The sequence below is a fragment of the Quercus lobata genome, chromosome 5, assembly GCF_001633185.2.
Source record: "Quercus lobata isolate SW786 chromosome 5, ValleyOak3.0 Primary Assembly, whole genome shotgun sequence".
NCBI classification, from domain to species: Eukaryota; Viridiplantae; Streptophyta; class Magnoliopsida; order Fagales; family Fagaceae; genus Quercus; species Quercus lobata.
In genome coordinates this window covers 40,644,550-40,662,027 of record NC_044908.1, presented here as the reverse complement: position 1 = coordinate 40,662,027, position 17,478 = coordinate 40,644,550, and the positions used below count along the sequence as shown (strand labels likewise).

Genomic DNA, 17,478 nt, shown 5'->3' with positions numbered 1-17,478 from the left:
TTTATTAGCCACATCATGCCAATTGTGTAATCCTTTAGTCACGTATGATTTTTTTTGTCATGAATATGACTACAAGGACCAAAATTATATAGATTCAAAATATCAAGAACCAAATTGAATACTCTTAAAACATGAGTATCGAATTTAAAATATATCCAAAATATAAGGACCAAAAGGTGTTCTTTGCCTATACTTTATGCACTCAGAAAACTCCTCCGGCAAGAAAGGACGGTGCAAGTAAGCAATCGCTCTCACATTTTCCGTCGTGTTGTCCAACAAGCAGCACACTATCGATGGGCCCTGCGTCATGCTACCACTTGGAATCCAAAATTTTCATTTGTAGTGCAAGGTTGGCGGTGTGAAAAGTAGGGACAACGCAATATATTATGTTTTGTTAATTTCAAATCCACTCTTCTTATTTTATATTTAGGCTTTTTTTGCTAATCTATTTTATATATTTAGGCTTTATTAATGTTTCTTTTACAAATTGTTGGAAAATTTGATTATCAATGATTATTTCGCATACTTATAATTTTTTACTGAAAAAATAGTTTATGGTTTCAAATTTTCGATAGGGTTGGAATTCTCTTAGCTCTATATTTGGAGATCTTATTAGAGGTGAGGAAAAGAATGCAAAAATGCCAAATGGAAATTGTGTGTGTTTCAAATTAAAGAGACCGCAGATATAAATACATTTTTTCCTTATCAAAAGAAAAAAGATCCATAGATAGGACTAACAACAGTCAAAAGGCAATAATTGTCAAATGGAAATTGAACTGCCTCATTGTGTCAAGTACACGTGCAATCCTGTGACCTAAATAGAGTCGCAAAAAAATGTGTCACACTATCATACATGATAGAGAAATTCTGAACTGATGTCATTTCACAAGACCCCCCAAAACTTTATCCCCATGACCATACTGTCAAATTGGTGATTGCTTCATATGTAAGATTTTTTTTTTCATCCTATTGTCAACAAAATGGCCAAACATCTACCTTAGCTGGCTTTCTAGGAATAGCAGCACAGGAATACTGGGATACAGAGGAACCCAAAAAACCTCCCATCTGTTTTTAATGATCATGGTTTGGGTTGGGTAAGGACATTGAGTAGTTTTTTTTTTTTTTTTTTTTCAATTTTAAATAATAATAATAATAAATAGACATCATTTCATTAAAAATAAGCCACCACATCCTCATTACTCTGTTAGCCAAGTACACAAATAAACTAATTAAACTAAACAAAATGACTAATAGAGCTTATTTTTGGAACTTTAGATACTAAAAAATTTCACATTTTAAACATCATGAACTAAAAGTGCTCAACATGTAAACATTAGAGACCGACCGGGTATTTTGGCCTAGTCAATATGAGCAAGAAATTATAAGTCCTTCCCACATAATAACAATCATTTCATAAATAAAAGCATTGCACATTTTAAACATCATGAACTAAAAGTGCTCAACGTGTAAACATTAGAGACCGACCGGGTATTTTGGCCTAGTCAATATGAGCAAGAAATTATAAGTCCTTCCCACATAATAAGAATCCTTTCATAAATAAAAGCATTTTATTTCAAATGAGCAGCATTAATTATGGTAGTTTGGTACCAAATTGGCAGTTGGACAAGGACAGGATGATTCCTATGATAATGAAGTTCTAACAAGAGCTCAATCCGAGCCAACATTTTCACACTCTTTTTTAGCCGATAACTGTTTCTGAAATTTGACGATTATTAATACAAGACATCATGATGTGCATTATAATCATAATTCAACGCATATTCTGTAAGTATAACAAATGTAGGCTGAATTGAATAACATGAATGAACGAATGAAGTAAGGTGCATAAACAACAACACACTAATAATCCTCAAGTGCCCCAACATTTCCAACCAACAAATGACCCTCATTTTCTATTCACAAAGTAGAATATATCACCTGCCCTCCATCATACTGTTGGACCAAGAGAGAGACATGAATGAAGATTGGGTCTGCCGAATATCTTCAAATGTTGGGTGTAATGAAGAGCCATAATTTTGGAGCATATCCCTGGATTTCATTTTTTGGAGCAAATATATATCCATGTCCTCACTTTCTGACTCATCCAACTCAATCTTCCCCTCCAATACTTTCACTACTTGTCTCATACTCGGCCTTGCACTTGGATCAGGATAGGCACACAACAAGCCCAAGTGAAGCACCTTCTCCACTTCCTCCTCATCAAACCCACCTCTAGCCCTCAGTCTCTCATCAAGGGCATTAAGTAATTGTCCTTTTACCATAAATTGCCATGCCCATTCTTCCAAAGGTGGCCTCCCTTCCTCTATAGGCCCCCTCCCACACATGACTTCTAAAATCAAGACCCCAAATCCAAACACATCGGTTTGAGCCGATGCACGTCCACTCCTAATCACTTCCGGTGCCAAATATCCGACAGTTCCAACCACCCTCGTCGTGTTAGGCACTTGACCATGGTCGTGCATCCGGGCTAGTCCAAAATCCCCTAGCCTTCCATTCATATCCTTATCAAGTAACACATTGCTAGCCTTAATGTCCCTATGTAGAACTTTGGCTTCCCATCCCTCATGTAAATACAAGACCGCTGAGGCCACATCTTTCAAAATCCTTATCCTGTCTTCACAGCTCAACATCTTACTCTCATCACATTCAAACACCCACTTGTCCAAACTCCCATTCTCCATGTAGTCATAAACCAACATGAAGCTCCCCTTCTCTCTCTTGCACCAACCTCTCAACCCTACTAAACTTCTATGCTTCAATCTTCCAAGGCTTGAAATTTCAGCCAAAAATTCTCTCATCCCATCATTTTCATGAGATATGCATTTCACTGCAATCTCTGCTCCTCCTCCCTTTAACACACCCTTATAGACTTTCCCATTCCCTCCAATTCCAATCACGTTTTCTTCCGAGAACCCCTTTGTTGCCGCCTCAATTTCTTGATACGTAATTCTATGTGGCCAATACTCCAATTCCCATTCTTCCATTTCCTCTCTCTCCCTTGCTCTCCTTCGCTGCCTCTTAATCAAAAACAGAGTAAACAGAGCAATAAGACCAATACCAAAGAAACATCCCACTGTGACTCCTGCAATAAACCCCTTTGATCTAACTATCGAACTTTTTGGAAGAACAAACGATGGCAAACCTGTTGTAATCAACATTTCACTTAACGAAAAGTTTGAATTACTAAAACTCCAAGCCAAAAGTTTGTGACTTTGAACTAATTGTCCAGTAGAACTAGTAAATCCAACATACATTTCATCCACAAAAACCTCAGAAAGATTAAGAGGAACACTCAACAAAGGCCTCTGAGGTCTTGCCAAGCCTACAGGAGCCATAGTAACATTAATTAAAGAATCAGAGTAATCAATCCAAACTTGGTAATTTTCACCATTGTTCAGCTTCAATTCCTTGAATGACTTCTCATCTTGAGCACCACTGTTGGTGTTGTTGCTTCCTTGGCTGTTGGGCCAGTACCCAGCATCGTGTGCTTCCACTGATTTGAGGGAGTTCATGTCGATTCCAACATGGTTGGCACTTATGTCATCGAATTCTTGGTTCTTAAACACATCGAATTCGACACCAAAGACATGGCTTTTGGAATTCCCGTTGGTGTAGTTGAGCAGGCCGAGATTTTGAGATGAGGTAGCTCCTTCGATGCCAGTAACGGGTACAAAAATGAAAACCATGCCATGCCCAGGAAGAGTGTTCTTATAAGGAGCCATAGAAAAGATGAAAGAAGTTGAGAAAGGATAGACATAAGAAGAGTTTGGCTTCTTTGTGGGAATCTTTTGAGGGTAAAGAGCACGACCAATCATGAAATTTGTTTCGTTAGTGAGTGTTAGAATACGAGATTCAACGGTGGCTGAGCCATATAGTAACATATCTGAGGAGTTGAAGCCATTGAACACAAAATCAACAGCTGAAATGGATTGGAAGAATAGGAAAATGGGAAGCAGAAATAACTGGAGAGGTTGGTGGCGGTGTTTGTGTTTCTTCATAATTACAGAGAAATGTCATGTGGTTGCGGTATGGGTACAAAAAGATGAATATAAAAATGAATGGAATACAGATGAGGTGGTGGGAGTGGGAAAAGAAAAGGTTATGTTAGATGAGAAGGAATTATTGAACTCTCTTGGTCAACTTTTAGACCTTCATCGGTTTATGATATTGCCCCTCGATGCTTGATTTATTACGAAGATGATATTTTTTTTATTATTCCTTTTTGGTGGGCAGAACTAACTATCATGTTCTTGAAACTTCTCCGTGTCTTCGTTAGACTAAAATTATTTTATTTCATTATTTAAAATTGATATTTAGATTGGGTATTATTTCAATTTCAAACTTAAACCTTTTTTTTTTCTATAGAAAATAATGAACACATAAACAACCAAATAAACAATATTAAAAATATATGCAGAGAGAGTTTAAGAGTTTATTCGAGAATAGCTTATTTAGATGAAATTGAAAATTTTTTATTAAAAATATGGTAAATAAAAATAAAAAGTAACTAAAATAGTACAATAAAATTTATAAATAATACTAAAAAGTAGAATTAAATTTATAAATAATAGTAAAAATAAATTGAATAGTAATATATACGACGAAACGGTTTAGAAGGAAGTGACTTTAAAGTTGGCTGACAAAGTGTTTGAACTGGAGATAACAAAACGAGGAGGAAGTGACGTTTAAGATGGCTGACAATATGTAATTGTTTTCTACATACTATATTCTGGGATTAGGAAATTACCATTTGAGAGCTTCTCGAGTAGTGTAGACCTGTGGGGATATATAGCTAGGTTGTTCCGCTTGTTGTATCCTTAAAAGGATGGCGTGCAAAATTGTTGGTCTACTACTACATCAAAAAATTGTATACGTAATGTTTGAAGAGAGTGACCCAATTCGTGCCTCAACTCCACCACTTTTAAACTCGTTGAATTGATGGTAACAATTTATTTATCATGTTACAAGATATGTTGAAATGAGATAATATCTCCTAATTTTCTCTCAATTTTATGTGAAATCTAATTTCTGTAAAATATTATTATTTATATTATAAATATGAAGATTATGACATTTATTTTACTAATCATTTTATGTTCATAGGAACAACATGCACCACTTGAAATTACTACTGATGCTATACATATTGTGATACTGATGTTAGGAATTTAATCTTATTCCTAAACCTGTGAGAAATGATAATAGAGAAAAAAAATTATGAAAAGAGAAACAATTATACAACACAATATTTACGTGGTTCGAAAATTTACCTACGTTCATAGAGTTACTATATTTTTACTATGTCAAGGAGAAAATATAAAGGCAATCATACAATGCATTTTTTTTAATATAACAATGAACCATAATCTGAAACAAAAAATAAATACCCCCAAAATAACGAGCCAAAATTTTTCTCAGGGGTTGAGGACTGGCTTGTCGGTCTATGCCTCCCCTCCATAGACTAAGTGTCATAAAATTTCGCATTTAAAACCTTAATGCTTCCAAGTCGGGTCAGGTCATAAAATGAATCGAACAAAATCTAGACTCCACATAGCCTAACAATCTCCCATTGGGAGACTAGTTCAATCATCAACATCAAGCACATGCCTCTAAACATAATCTCCATTGTAGCAACTCATCATCCAATCCTCAATCTAGAAGACCAACTAAAGTTTCACACCACCTTAGTTTCTCAACTATAACACCCTTAGTCATCATATCTATCAAATCCTCAATTCCACAAATCTTCTAAAGTATCAATTGTCCATCTTCGAGAAAAGAACGAATAAATTGGACTGTTTCTAATAATCACACATATAAATGTGTATGTCTCTCATACTTACAACATCCAAGGCTTCACCATCAACCACATACACCCTACCAAAATCAATTGCAAAATAGTTTTGGATGATTTCTTGGTGGAGTGGTATGAAACAAGGCTTCTAGGTCCAAAACTCAATCATCAATTGGACTATCCATTGAAGAAGTAGGGTATTCTGTACTTCCTCTGTTACAACATTTGCTAAATCATTCTCATTCTTCTTTTTCAAATTTTTGCAATGCCTACTAATGTGGCGATTTTTGCAACAGTTCCAACATTCCACTAATTTCCCAAATCTGGATTTACTTCTACCCGAATTAGAATTTTTGGATTCCTCTACCCCTTGTCTCAAGGTTTAATGTGGATCCAGAACCTAAGGTTTTTCTTTTATCTCTCTTGCAAACCTCCTTGTTTAGAATCAAATCTCGGATATCATCAAATTTGAGTTTTCTCTTTCCAATAGAACTACTCACTACCATTCTCATGGCCTCCTAACTATTTAGCAAAGAAGCCAAAATGATCTACTCGTAGATCTCATCATTAAATTCAATATCCACAAAGGATAATTAATTTGTGATCATATTGAACTCATTCAAATGTTGCGCTAAAGGTACCTTCTACTAGCTTCAGATTGAACAACTTTATCAGATGCACCTTGTTGTAGTTGACAATTTTTCATACATGCTAGAAAAATCTGTCATAAGATCCTTTATGGTATTCTCCTTCACAGCATTATGTGCAACTAATTTTGACAAAGTTAATCAAATAACTCCTAGCACTTGTCTATCAAGAAGAGTTCATTCTTCGTCTTTTATAGTAACAAATTTCTTCCCCAGAAAAGGAAAATTTAATTTCTTCCCATTGAGATAATCTTCGATTTGCATCTTCCAAAACCCAAAAACGTGCGGTCAAACTTCTTAATTATTGACGCCTTTCTTCCTTCTAGCATTACTCCCACTAAAACCTTTGCTCTAATACTAGTTGTTAGGAATTTAACCAAATTCCTAAACCTATGAGAAACGAATATAGAGAAAAAAAAAATTGCACAAAAAGAAACAATCACATAATTAACATAATATTTATGTGGTTCGGCAATTTACTTACATCGACAGAATTGCTGCGCTTTTACTATGTCATGAAGAAAATACAAGAACAGTCATACAATACATTTTTTTAATACAAAAATGAACCCTAATCTAAAGCGACAAATAAATACTCCAAAATAGTTTGTGCTGATAGGTTAAGCCTCAAAAAAAAAAAAATTCCATTTAAAATAGTAATGCTTCCAAATTGGATTTGATTACAAACCAAATCGAACACAAGCTAGCCCCACATAGTCCAATAGCTGATCATGATACTCTCTAAATTGTGCATGTATTTTACCATATCTACTACATGGACTATTAACTGATAATTACACGTGCTTGTTGCATTTCCAACTAGTTCCCTGTACTGTTTTTCCTTGTGATGGGCAGACCCACTTGAAATCTTAAATTGTATCCTATTCCTATCCTACTTTCTAAAGCAAATATTAGTTGTTAATCTAGGAGCGCCGTTATCAGATTCAGAATGTTATTATTGCTATTTAGGTCGGTACCTTTCCTTTAAAATAAATAAATAATAAAACAAACAACTTGCAATTGTCAATATTGGCCATGACCATAGGCTAATATCAAATTAATATCATCGCATTTTAATATTTGCAACAATTATTTAGCCGAAAGGGATTATGTACACCAAAAAAAAAAAATATTATTTCCATTATGAAAAAAAAATTCAATAATACAATTTCATGTTGATCAACATTTTTCATTCAAAATTAATCAAAGGTGAATTGAATGAGCGAAAGTTTGTTTCCGCAACAAATCGCTCAATGGCATCTTGGTTATTTTCCAAAAAATCGGACCCAATTCTTGGTGGTGGTGGTGGTGGCTAGAGTTGAAGAGTCGTAGAAGGTTCGATGAAATATCATCTTAACAAAACATTAATGATTAAAACATCAAAAAAAAAAAAAAAAAAAAGGATTAAATAGGTAGTTGCACATAGATAGTTGGACTAGTTTTTTGACTCTCTTTTTTTTTTTTTTTTTTGGTAAAATAGTTTTTGACTCTCACACAAACACAATGGTTTATTTAGAGTTGAGTTTAGACAAGTCAAAGAATTCGGCTACAGAATAGTTCCCTCTCTCTCTCTATCCCCGACAAAATTTCATTTATTAAAATATAACCTTTAGATCTTGCAAACTCATCTTAATTCCCAAGCACATTAAAGACACGTGGTACTATACAAACCACAAAAGAGGTGTTGTAGATATAATGAGGAAATAATTTTGGCTTCTCCTTCCCATAACTGTTTGTTGGAGCTTGTACGTATATTTACATGGGGTTGTTTCTTTCGCACACTGTGTTTTACAAGGCAAAATCTAGTTACAGGACCTAAGTGTTGTTTTTTTGGTTTTTCCTTTAAAATTTTATTATGTGAATTTTTTCTCATAAGATGAAAATATATTTTTTTAGTTAAGGAGTCACGTGGTTGAATTTTAATAGGAGAACCAAAAAAATAACACATAAAAAATTATACCGAAGTTTTGTCCATTAATATATAACAAGGACGGACCTATTTATTAATAGGTACTAATTTTAGCAATTCTATTTAATAAAATTACATTTTGCCCCCTCCTTAACAATGCCATCAATTCTTTTAAGAATAATGTTATAATCACACACTTTTTTAAAACATTTTTACAAACTATTGAGGTAGCAAATTTTTACTGGTTCACACACTTGCATCATTTTTTACTTATCAATGACCACTCACCACATTAGCAATTTGTACAAATTTTGTAGTTTTAGCATTTTCTACCTTTTAAATGCCATAAAAATTAATAGGTTAAATCTAAAACAAAATATACAAGCCCAAAAAAATTAGCCCAACAACGAAAATTACCAATAATAAAGCTAAAAAAAATTAAGCTCAATCAATATATGTTCAAAAACAAACAACTTGGCCATTTAAAAAGTTTTAAACAAAAATTCTTAGTGATAAAGTAGAAGAGTCAAAGGTCGGAGCTACTGCACATAGCTAGCAACAGACCTATCCCCCTAACTCCAAGTCCTAGCTCCATCCCTGATATATAAAAAGCGTGAATGCGCGTAGTTATGGTAGTTACCGTGTTTTTTGGTTTGTTCAATTGACACAGTAGCTATAGTGTTTTTTTTTTCAGTCATCGGTTTTTTTTTTTTTTTCCTTTTAAAATATTTATAGGAGCTGGCATATATATTACTATACTGACACAACAAATTTTACAATATTTTCACAATTATTGAGATATCAATTTCTTATAAGTCGAAATAAAATATGAGATTATGACCAACCACTATTAAAAATAAATGTTTTGTGAAAATGTTGTAACACTTATTGTGTGAATGTATAAAAGCTACCTTTTTTTTAGTTTGCTCAATATGTACTATTCATCACTTCATTGGCTTTTTTTTTTTTTCAATCATCGGTTTGTACTCTTTTAAAAAAATATATTTATATGAGTTGGCATATATATTATTATACTGACACAACAAATTTTACAATATTTTCACAATTATTGAGATGTCAATTTCTTATAAGTCAAACTTAAATAATAAAATATGAGATTGTGACTAACCACAACTGAAAATAAGTGTTTTGTGAAAATGTTGTAACACTTGTTGTTATCACAATATTTTCACAATTGTTGATATCTTAGTTTCTTAAAGATCAAATAAAAAAATTAAAAATTAAAAAAAATAAAAGCTAAGTCTACAATATTTTCATATTAATTTCACAACAAATCATAGGTATGCTACTATTGATGGATAAAAAAGTAATATTAGTCGTGGGTCTATTTTAAAATCAGTAACAACTTGTCATCTAGAATTTGTTTATGAAAATATTATGGAGATAGCATTTCTATAAACTAAATAATAATATATAAACTTACTACAGTTGAAAATAAAGGTATTGTAAAAATATTGTGACATTTTGTTGTACTCCTAGACTTCTTTTCTGGTTTAATCAAATTTGAAGTTATTATGGAGATAGCATTTCTATAAAATAAATAATAATATATCAAACCGAAACTTATCACGGCTGAAAATAAAGGTATTATGAAAATATTGTAACATTTTGTTGTGCTCCTAGACTTCTTTTCTGGTTTAGTCAAATTTGTAAGCAAAAATTCACTATTTCACGCACAATTTTCTTCTATTGGTTTTTTGTTTTTTGTTTCTTTTAATGCATAGTTTAAAACGGTTGTCCCAATTAAAAACCAATAATAATTTACTACCTAGAATTTGTTGTGAAAATGTTACGGATGTAGTATTATTCTAAAATAAAATTATAAAAGATCATATTAGGGCCTACCATAGCTAAAATAAAGGTATTGAGAAAATATCATGACATTTATTGTGTTCCTAAATTTTCTTCTTTGTTTAGCCAATTTTTGAGCCAAAATTCATAGTTTTACGAACTCTTTTTTTTTTTTGGTTGACTTTTTTTTTAACACATTGGTTAAAAAAAATACATAGTTTTACTAACAAAAAAGAATTAATTATGGAAAAAAGTACTTTCCCCCCTTTATGTTTGAGGTAGTTTCATCCCCCAACTTTAAAGTTGAACAATTTCTTTTTTATATTTTGTAGACAAGTATATAGTCTCTATTGTTGCTCTCCGAGTTAAACCTTAACAAAATCTTATGATTCCTAGAATATTTCATTGTGCAATATCTAAAATACCTCACAAAATTTTAATGTCCCAAAAATTTTCTTCGTGTATTTTGAGTTTTATATGTTAGGTGGCGTATGGTATTCTATTTGTTACATAGAGAACACTAATTTATTAGTGGTTTAAATCTTCTAAAATTATAATTTTATCTAATAGAAACTTCAATGACATATGTTTTTTTGTTATTTCGATCTTTTTTTTTATTTGTTTTCTTTCTTAAAAAGGTGTTCATTAAAAATTAAGTAAGCTAAGTATCGTAATTAGACTCATAAAATAAAATGATAAAGAAGGAAGTATGAATAACAAAATATTCAATGCAAATAGTTGTAAGTATTTAATTTGATGAAGAGTTTCAATTGTAGCATATGTCATCATTTATTGCAAAAATTTAAATATTGTGACAATGTTTTATCAAACCTTAGTTGTTTATTGTTGGAAGATGACGACATTTGTTATCATTCTTAGTAGAATTTTTTTTGTGAGTAGATATATACTGTCTTTAGTAAATAGGTTCTACGAAATGAAAGAGTATTTTATATCAAATAATACCACGTCATCCATATCAAAATCCAATAAACGAGAGACGTGTGCAAAAATAACTACCCACCAACACATTTTTCAATTGTTAATGGGTTAGTTAATTTTTACTGACATATTTCTCACTTAATGAATTTTGATACCACTAACATGGTATCATTTGATACTACTGACATGGTATCATTTGATACCAAATACCTTCTTCTAAGAAATTATAATACTAAATAGATAGTCATATGTTAAATGACTATTCTAAATTTAAATACATGGTTTGATACTACTTCAAAAAAAAAAAATATATATATATATATATATCTTAAATTTTTTTCACTCAAGGGACAGCACATACCTTGCACATGCAACCCTTACTAGTCTACTAACTATATAAAAAATGCCAATAGCTTTTCTACAGGGATTTGGTTTATATAATTCTTGTCCTTTTTTGGGTTTTTGCTTTTGTTGTGAACAAGCAAAAGTTGTTTTAGTGAGAGACCAAATTTTGTGAGCAAAAACTCACCATTTCACGTGACTTAGCCTTTTCTTTTTGGTCTAATAATCACCATTCATGCCAGTATGCTTTGAGCTTGTTTCCATTTTTATTTTTTAAAGTATTTATATGTGATTATAGATTATTTTGGTTTTTGGGGTTATTATACCTACACAATAAATTGTCATAATATTTTTACAATTGTTGAGATGTCAGTTTCTTACAGATCAAAATAAAATATAATAAACTATCAAACCAAGACTAACCACAACTAAAAATAAAGCACTTGTGAAAATATTATGAGATTTTGGTGTTGTTACAATATTTTTTACAATTACTAAGGTGTCAGTTTCATATAAATCAAAATAAATAAAATAAAATAAAAAATTACCATATCAGACATACCACAACTTAAAATAAGGGAATAGTAAAAATGTGACATTTTGTTATTGTCATTATATTTTCACATTGTAAGTTTTTCAAAGCATTTGCATCAGTTAATACAAAATGGTATAAGTGCCAATTTTTGCCCAACCAATCCCAAAAGTCACACACATCAGTTTATGCATTTATTGTGCAAAATGCATTTTATCTATGGTTCTTGTGCAAATATGCACAAGCACTATTGTTGTGCATCCAGTTTTTATTATTTCTTTGCATTTCTCGACAATGAAGGAAAAGAGTAGTTGGTGATTTTGTTATTGTCATAATATATTTACAATTGTTGAGGTATCAGACTATTAGTAGCTTATAGATCAAAATTAATTAATAAAATATTATATCAAGACGCACCACAACTTAAAATAAAAGTATTATGAAAATGTGACATTTTGTTATTGTCACAATATTTTCACAACTGCTGAAGTGTAAGTTTTTTATAGGTCAAAATAAAATAATAAATTATTAAATTGGGACCAACCACAAATGTAAATAAATGTATTGTAAAAATGTTGTGACATTTTGTTGTTGTCACATATTTTCAAAACTACTGAGGTGTAAATTTTTACTTTTTATATGTCAAAAATAAAATAATACACTATCAAACCGAGATTGACCACAACTAAAATTAAAGTTATTTTTGAAAATATTGACATTTTGTTATGTCCCTAAACGTTTTTGGTTTAGACAATTTTGGTAAGCATGTTTCACTCACAATTTTCTTAGGTAGGCTTTTTGTTTTATTTTATTAAGCAGCAACACAATTTTACTCAAAAAAAAAAAACCACTTCCCCCTTTATGTTTGGGTTAGTTCACAATTTTCCTCCTAAATTTTAAATTCAAGCAATTTCTCTCTTTATATTTTGGAAACAAGCAAATGCCCTTTATGGTTACTCTTTCAATTAAACCTTAACAGAATGTTATGATTTTCAGTGTTCAATGTCTAAACTACCCCCACTAAATTTTAATATCCTAAAATTTTCCTTCACATTTTTTAGTTTTATATGATAGTCTGAACTACCCTAAACTACCCCTACTATATAAGGTGTTCTATTTGTTACCTAGAGAACATTGATTTAGTAGGTTTTAATTTTCTAAATTTATAATTTTATATAATTCGACGACACATATGGCTTTTGTTATCTTGTTCTTTTTCTTTTCTTTTCTTTTCTTTTTTAATTTATTTCTTGCTTAAAAGGGTGTTTATTAAAAACTAAATAGGCTAAACACTGTTGTTACATGCAAAAAATGTAAGTTAATAAAGAAGGAAGTATGAATAAAGATCTCCATTGTGGATAGTTGTAGATATTTGATGAAGAGTTTCAATTTTCTCCTAAATATCATTCATTACAAAAATTCAAATACTATGGCAATGTCTTAGCAAAACACAGTTGCTTATTGTTGGAAAATGATATTCGTTATCATTCTTAGAATTTTTTAGTCAAATAGCTTTTAAGAAACTATCATATTAAAATAAATATTCATATGTTGAATAGCTATGCTAAATTTGTATGTAATCAAAATTCTTATATGAATGATATTAGTAATGCATGACATGGATTTTTTAGTGCATGGTTTTATACTTCTTCAAATAGAAACTCTATCTTAAATTTTTTACTCAAGGGGCAATACATGCCTTGCACGTGCTACCCAAACTAGTATATATAAAAAAAAGTCAATCGGTATAGTGCTACAATACTTTGGTTTATTCAATTCCCACTTTCTCCACTGTTGCATTCTTAAAGGTAGGGGTGTCAATGATCGACCCAACCCGCGAACACGACACGAATCCAACACGGGTTTTTGCAGGTTAGGGTTGGGCCTTAGTGGGTTAAGGTCATAAACGAGTTGTTCCGAATGTAATACGATAAGAAATGTGTCGTAAGCGGGTCAACTCGTGTGACCCACAATAAACATGTTTAACACGTCAATTTATTCGTATCAACCTAAAATGACACATTTAACACAACCCGTTTAACTTATATAACAAATAATATTCATTTCATTTTAGATTTGTCAAATAATTTTTATATCCAACCTATATTTTAAACTTAAAAAGAAAAGTGAGTAATTACAAAAACTTACAAGGAATATAATTGGAAATTAAAATGGGTTTAAAACTTGAAGTGTATGCACTACTTTTGGAATGTAAAAAAAAAAATATATATATATATATATATATATATTTATAAATAGATGTTATATTTAATATTAAGCAAGTTGAAATGAGTTGTGTCACATTCGTGTCAACCCAACACAACCAATTTATTAAGCATGTCAAATGGGTTGGGTCAGGTCAACCTACCTTATTAACATGTTAGGTTAGGGTTGAAAGATCGTGACACGATTATTAAATGGGTCGGGTTCAGATTGAGCCATTTAGTTGAATACACTTACCTTGACATGACACAAACTCGACACGCTAACTCGAATTGACACCCCTACTTAATGGTATCTCATTGAATGGTTTATGTCTCACAAACTCACACTTACACTAGCCTTCTTCTATTATTATTTTTTTTTTACGATACTTGAGCTATAGTACTTGCGTTGAACTTGATTATAATAATAATAATAATAAAATAGTAACACAACAAATTGTCACAATATTTTCATAATTGTTACATGTTAATTTCTCATATGTCAAAATAAAATAATAAAATATCATATTGGAACCAACCACAACTAAAAATAAAGGAATTGTGGGAAGAAAAAAAAAAGTGCTACATCCACAACATTTTCATAATAAATCTTATGTGGTAAATTGTTATTCTAATTTAAACTTACTAATGAAATTATTTTTTATTTTTTGTCCACCAATAACAACTCATAACAACTTACTACTTATGATTTGTAATGAAAATGTTGTGAATTCTTGTGAAAATGTTAAGACATCTTATTGTTGTCACAATATTTTCACAATTGTTGAGGTGTCAATTCCTTACAAGTCAAAGTAAAATATAACAAAATTATAAAGTTATTATGAAAATGTTGTGCTATTCTTTGTGTTTCTAGAAAAAAAAAAAAAATTATTAGTTCATTTTTGTTGAGTCAAAATTCACTGTTTCACATACAATTTTTTTGGGTTGAATTTTTGTATTTTTTTTTTTTCTTTATGCACTATTTTAAGTAAAACACACATAGTTTTTGGTTTAGCCAATTTGTTGAGCCAAAATTCATAGTTTTACGGACAGTTTACTTAGGCTGACTTTTTTTCACCCATTCTTTAAAGTAAAAAACACGTAGTTTTACCAACAAAAAAGAAATACAGAAAAAAAAAAAATACTTTCCCCCTTTATGTTTGGAGTAGTTTCATCATCCCAACTTTAAAGTTGAATAATTTCCTCCTTTATATTTTGTAGACAAGTATATAGTCCTTATTGTTACTCTCTTAGTTAAACCCTAACAAAATCTTATGATTCCTTGAATATATCATTGTGCAATATCTAAAATGCTTCAATAAATTTTAATGTCCCAAAAATTTTCTTCGTGTATTTTGAATGTGTTAGTCATACTTAGAAAGTAAAAATGGTAATGTATGGTATTCTATTTGTTACCTAGAGAACACTAATTTATTATTGGTTTAAATCTTCTAGATTTATAATTTTATCTAATAGAAACTTCAATGACATATGTCTTTTGTTATTTTGTTCTTTTTTTAGTTGTTTTCTTTCTTAAAAATGTGTTCATCAAAAATTAAGTAAGCTAAGCATCATAATTAAGCTCATAAAATAAAATGATAAAGAGAGAAGTATGAATAACAAAATATTCATGCAAATGGTAGTAGGTATTTAATTTGATGAAAAGTTTCAATTGTAGCATATGTCATCATTTATTGTGAAAATTTAAATATTGTGACAATGTTTTATTAAAATTTAATTGTTTATTGTTGAAAGATAACGAAATTTGCTATCATTCTTAGTAGAATTTTTTTGTAAGTAGATACTATCTTTAGTAAATAGGTTTCAAGAAATAAAAAAGTATTTTGTATCAAATGATACCACGTCATCCGTATCAAAATCCAATAAACGAAAGACGTGTACAAAAATAACTACCCACTAACACATGTTTTTTAATTGTTAGTGGGTTAGTTATTTTTTGCTGACATGTCTCACACTTATTGGATTTTAATACCGCTGACATGGTATCATTTGATACCAAATACCTTCTCCTAAGAAATTATCATACTAAATAGATAGCCATATATTAATAACTATTCTAAATTTAAATACATGGTTTTATACTACTTTAGAAAAAAGAAAAAAAAATGTTGTCTTAAATTTTCTCACTCAAAAGGGCAACACGTGCAACCCTTACTAGATATAATTTTTTTTTTTTTTTTAGAATACTAAATATTTTTAACACACACACATATGAGGAAAGGAGAGGGTAGAAGGTCTTAAAGAAACTGACAGAGGTGTATATCCAAAATGGTCTAACTCTTGGATACACAGCATGGGTTTTATATCTCTATAACTCACACTCATTTTTCAATGTGGGATTAACCCACTGTTTTGTTTTTTTGAGACTTACTAGTTATAATTGAGAACATTGGATTTAACTCATGTTTTCAGTTTATAATAGCTGTACAGATTATACATTGTGTGGAAGAGTATTATTTTCTCCATTTCTATATAGCTGTATAGATTACAATTTATTTGAATTTACAAATTACGATTGATTTAAATTTCAAATAACAGATAATGACTAGCTTAGCTTGTCATTTATCTTCTGATAGAGTTTAAACTGATCTAGTATGGATAATAGTATGTTTTTAATTTTACATTTGTGTGGCCTATTATTAAGGGCAAGGAACATGAGCAAGAAAAAATTAACAGATAATTAACTTTCTGAATCCCTTTTTTTTAATACAATATAGAAATTCTATTTTAGAATTATCTAAGTTTATATGTTTGTGAAGCTCCTTCCTAAAGACTTGAACCTCTGCCCTTGCCCCCCACATCCCACAAACACGTATACTTGTGTAGTGACCATCGCAATAAGAGTATGCGGTGGTTCAGAATCCTTTTAATATATAGAGATAATAATCACGCATTTCAATTTCCTTTTATGGAATTTCAATTGATAGTCTTATATTTTACATTTTTTTTTCTCAACTTTAAACTGTGGGTTTATGTTATGAATCCAAATTTTAAAGGACAAAATTTAGTTACAAAATTTGTTGTAACCTTAGGTTACAACCTTACTCAATAAAATAAACATTACTTCATATTTTAAAAATATAACCATTGAATTGTATGTTCTTTACAATCTTAATACACATGTCAAATTTTGTGTCAATTGGATATTATTTACTATATGATTTATAAATTTATATTTTATGCATAATTTTAAACTACAAAAACTTGCAATTAAAAGAAAAATTTATTAATGACATAGCTATTAATCTATAATTTTC

At 30.5% G+C, this 17,478-nt stretch overlaps 1 protein-coding gene across 1 annotated transcript; it reads right to left on the bottom strand.

Moving 5' to 3' along the window:
* Positions 1-1,561: 1,561 nt before the first annotated feature.
* LOC115992281 (L-type lectin-domain containing receptor kinase VII.1-like) lies at positions 1,562-4,143 on the bottom strand. Its single transcript, XM_031116431.1, has one exon. The coding sequence runs from the start codon at positions 4,017-4,019 to the stop codon at positions 1,935-1,937; it is 2,085 nt and encodes a 694-aa protein (XP_030972291.1). The 5' UTR covers positions 4,020-4,143; the 3' UTR covers positions 1,562-1,934.
* Positions 4,144-17,478: the final 13,335 nt, after the last annotated feature.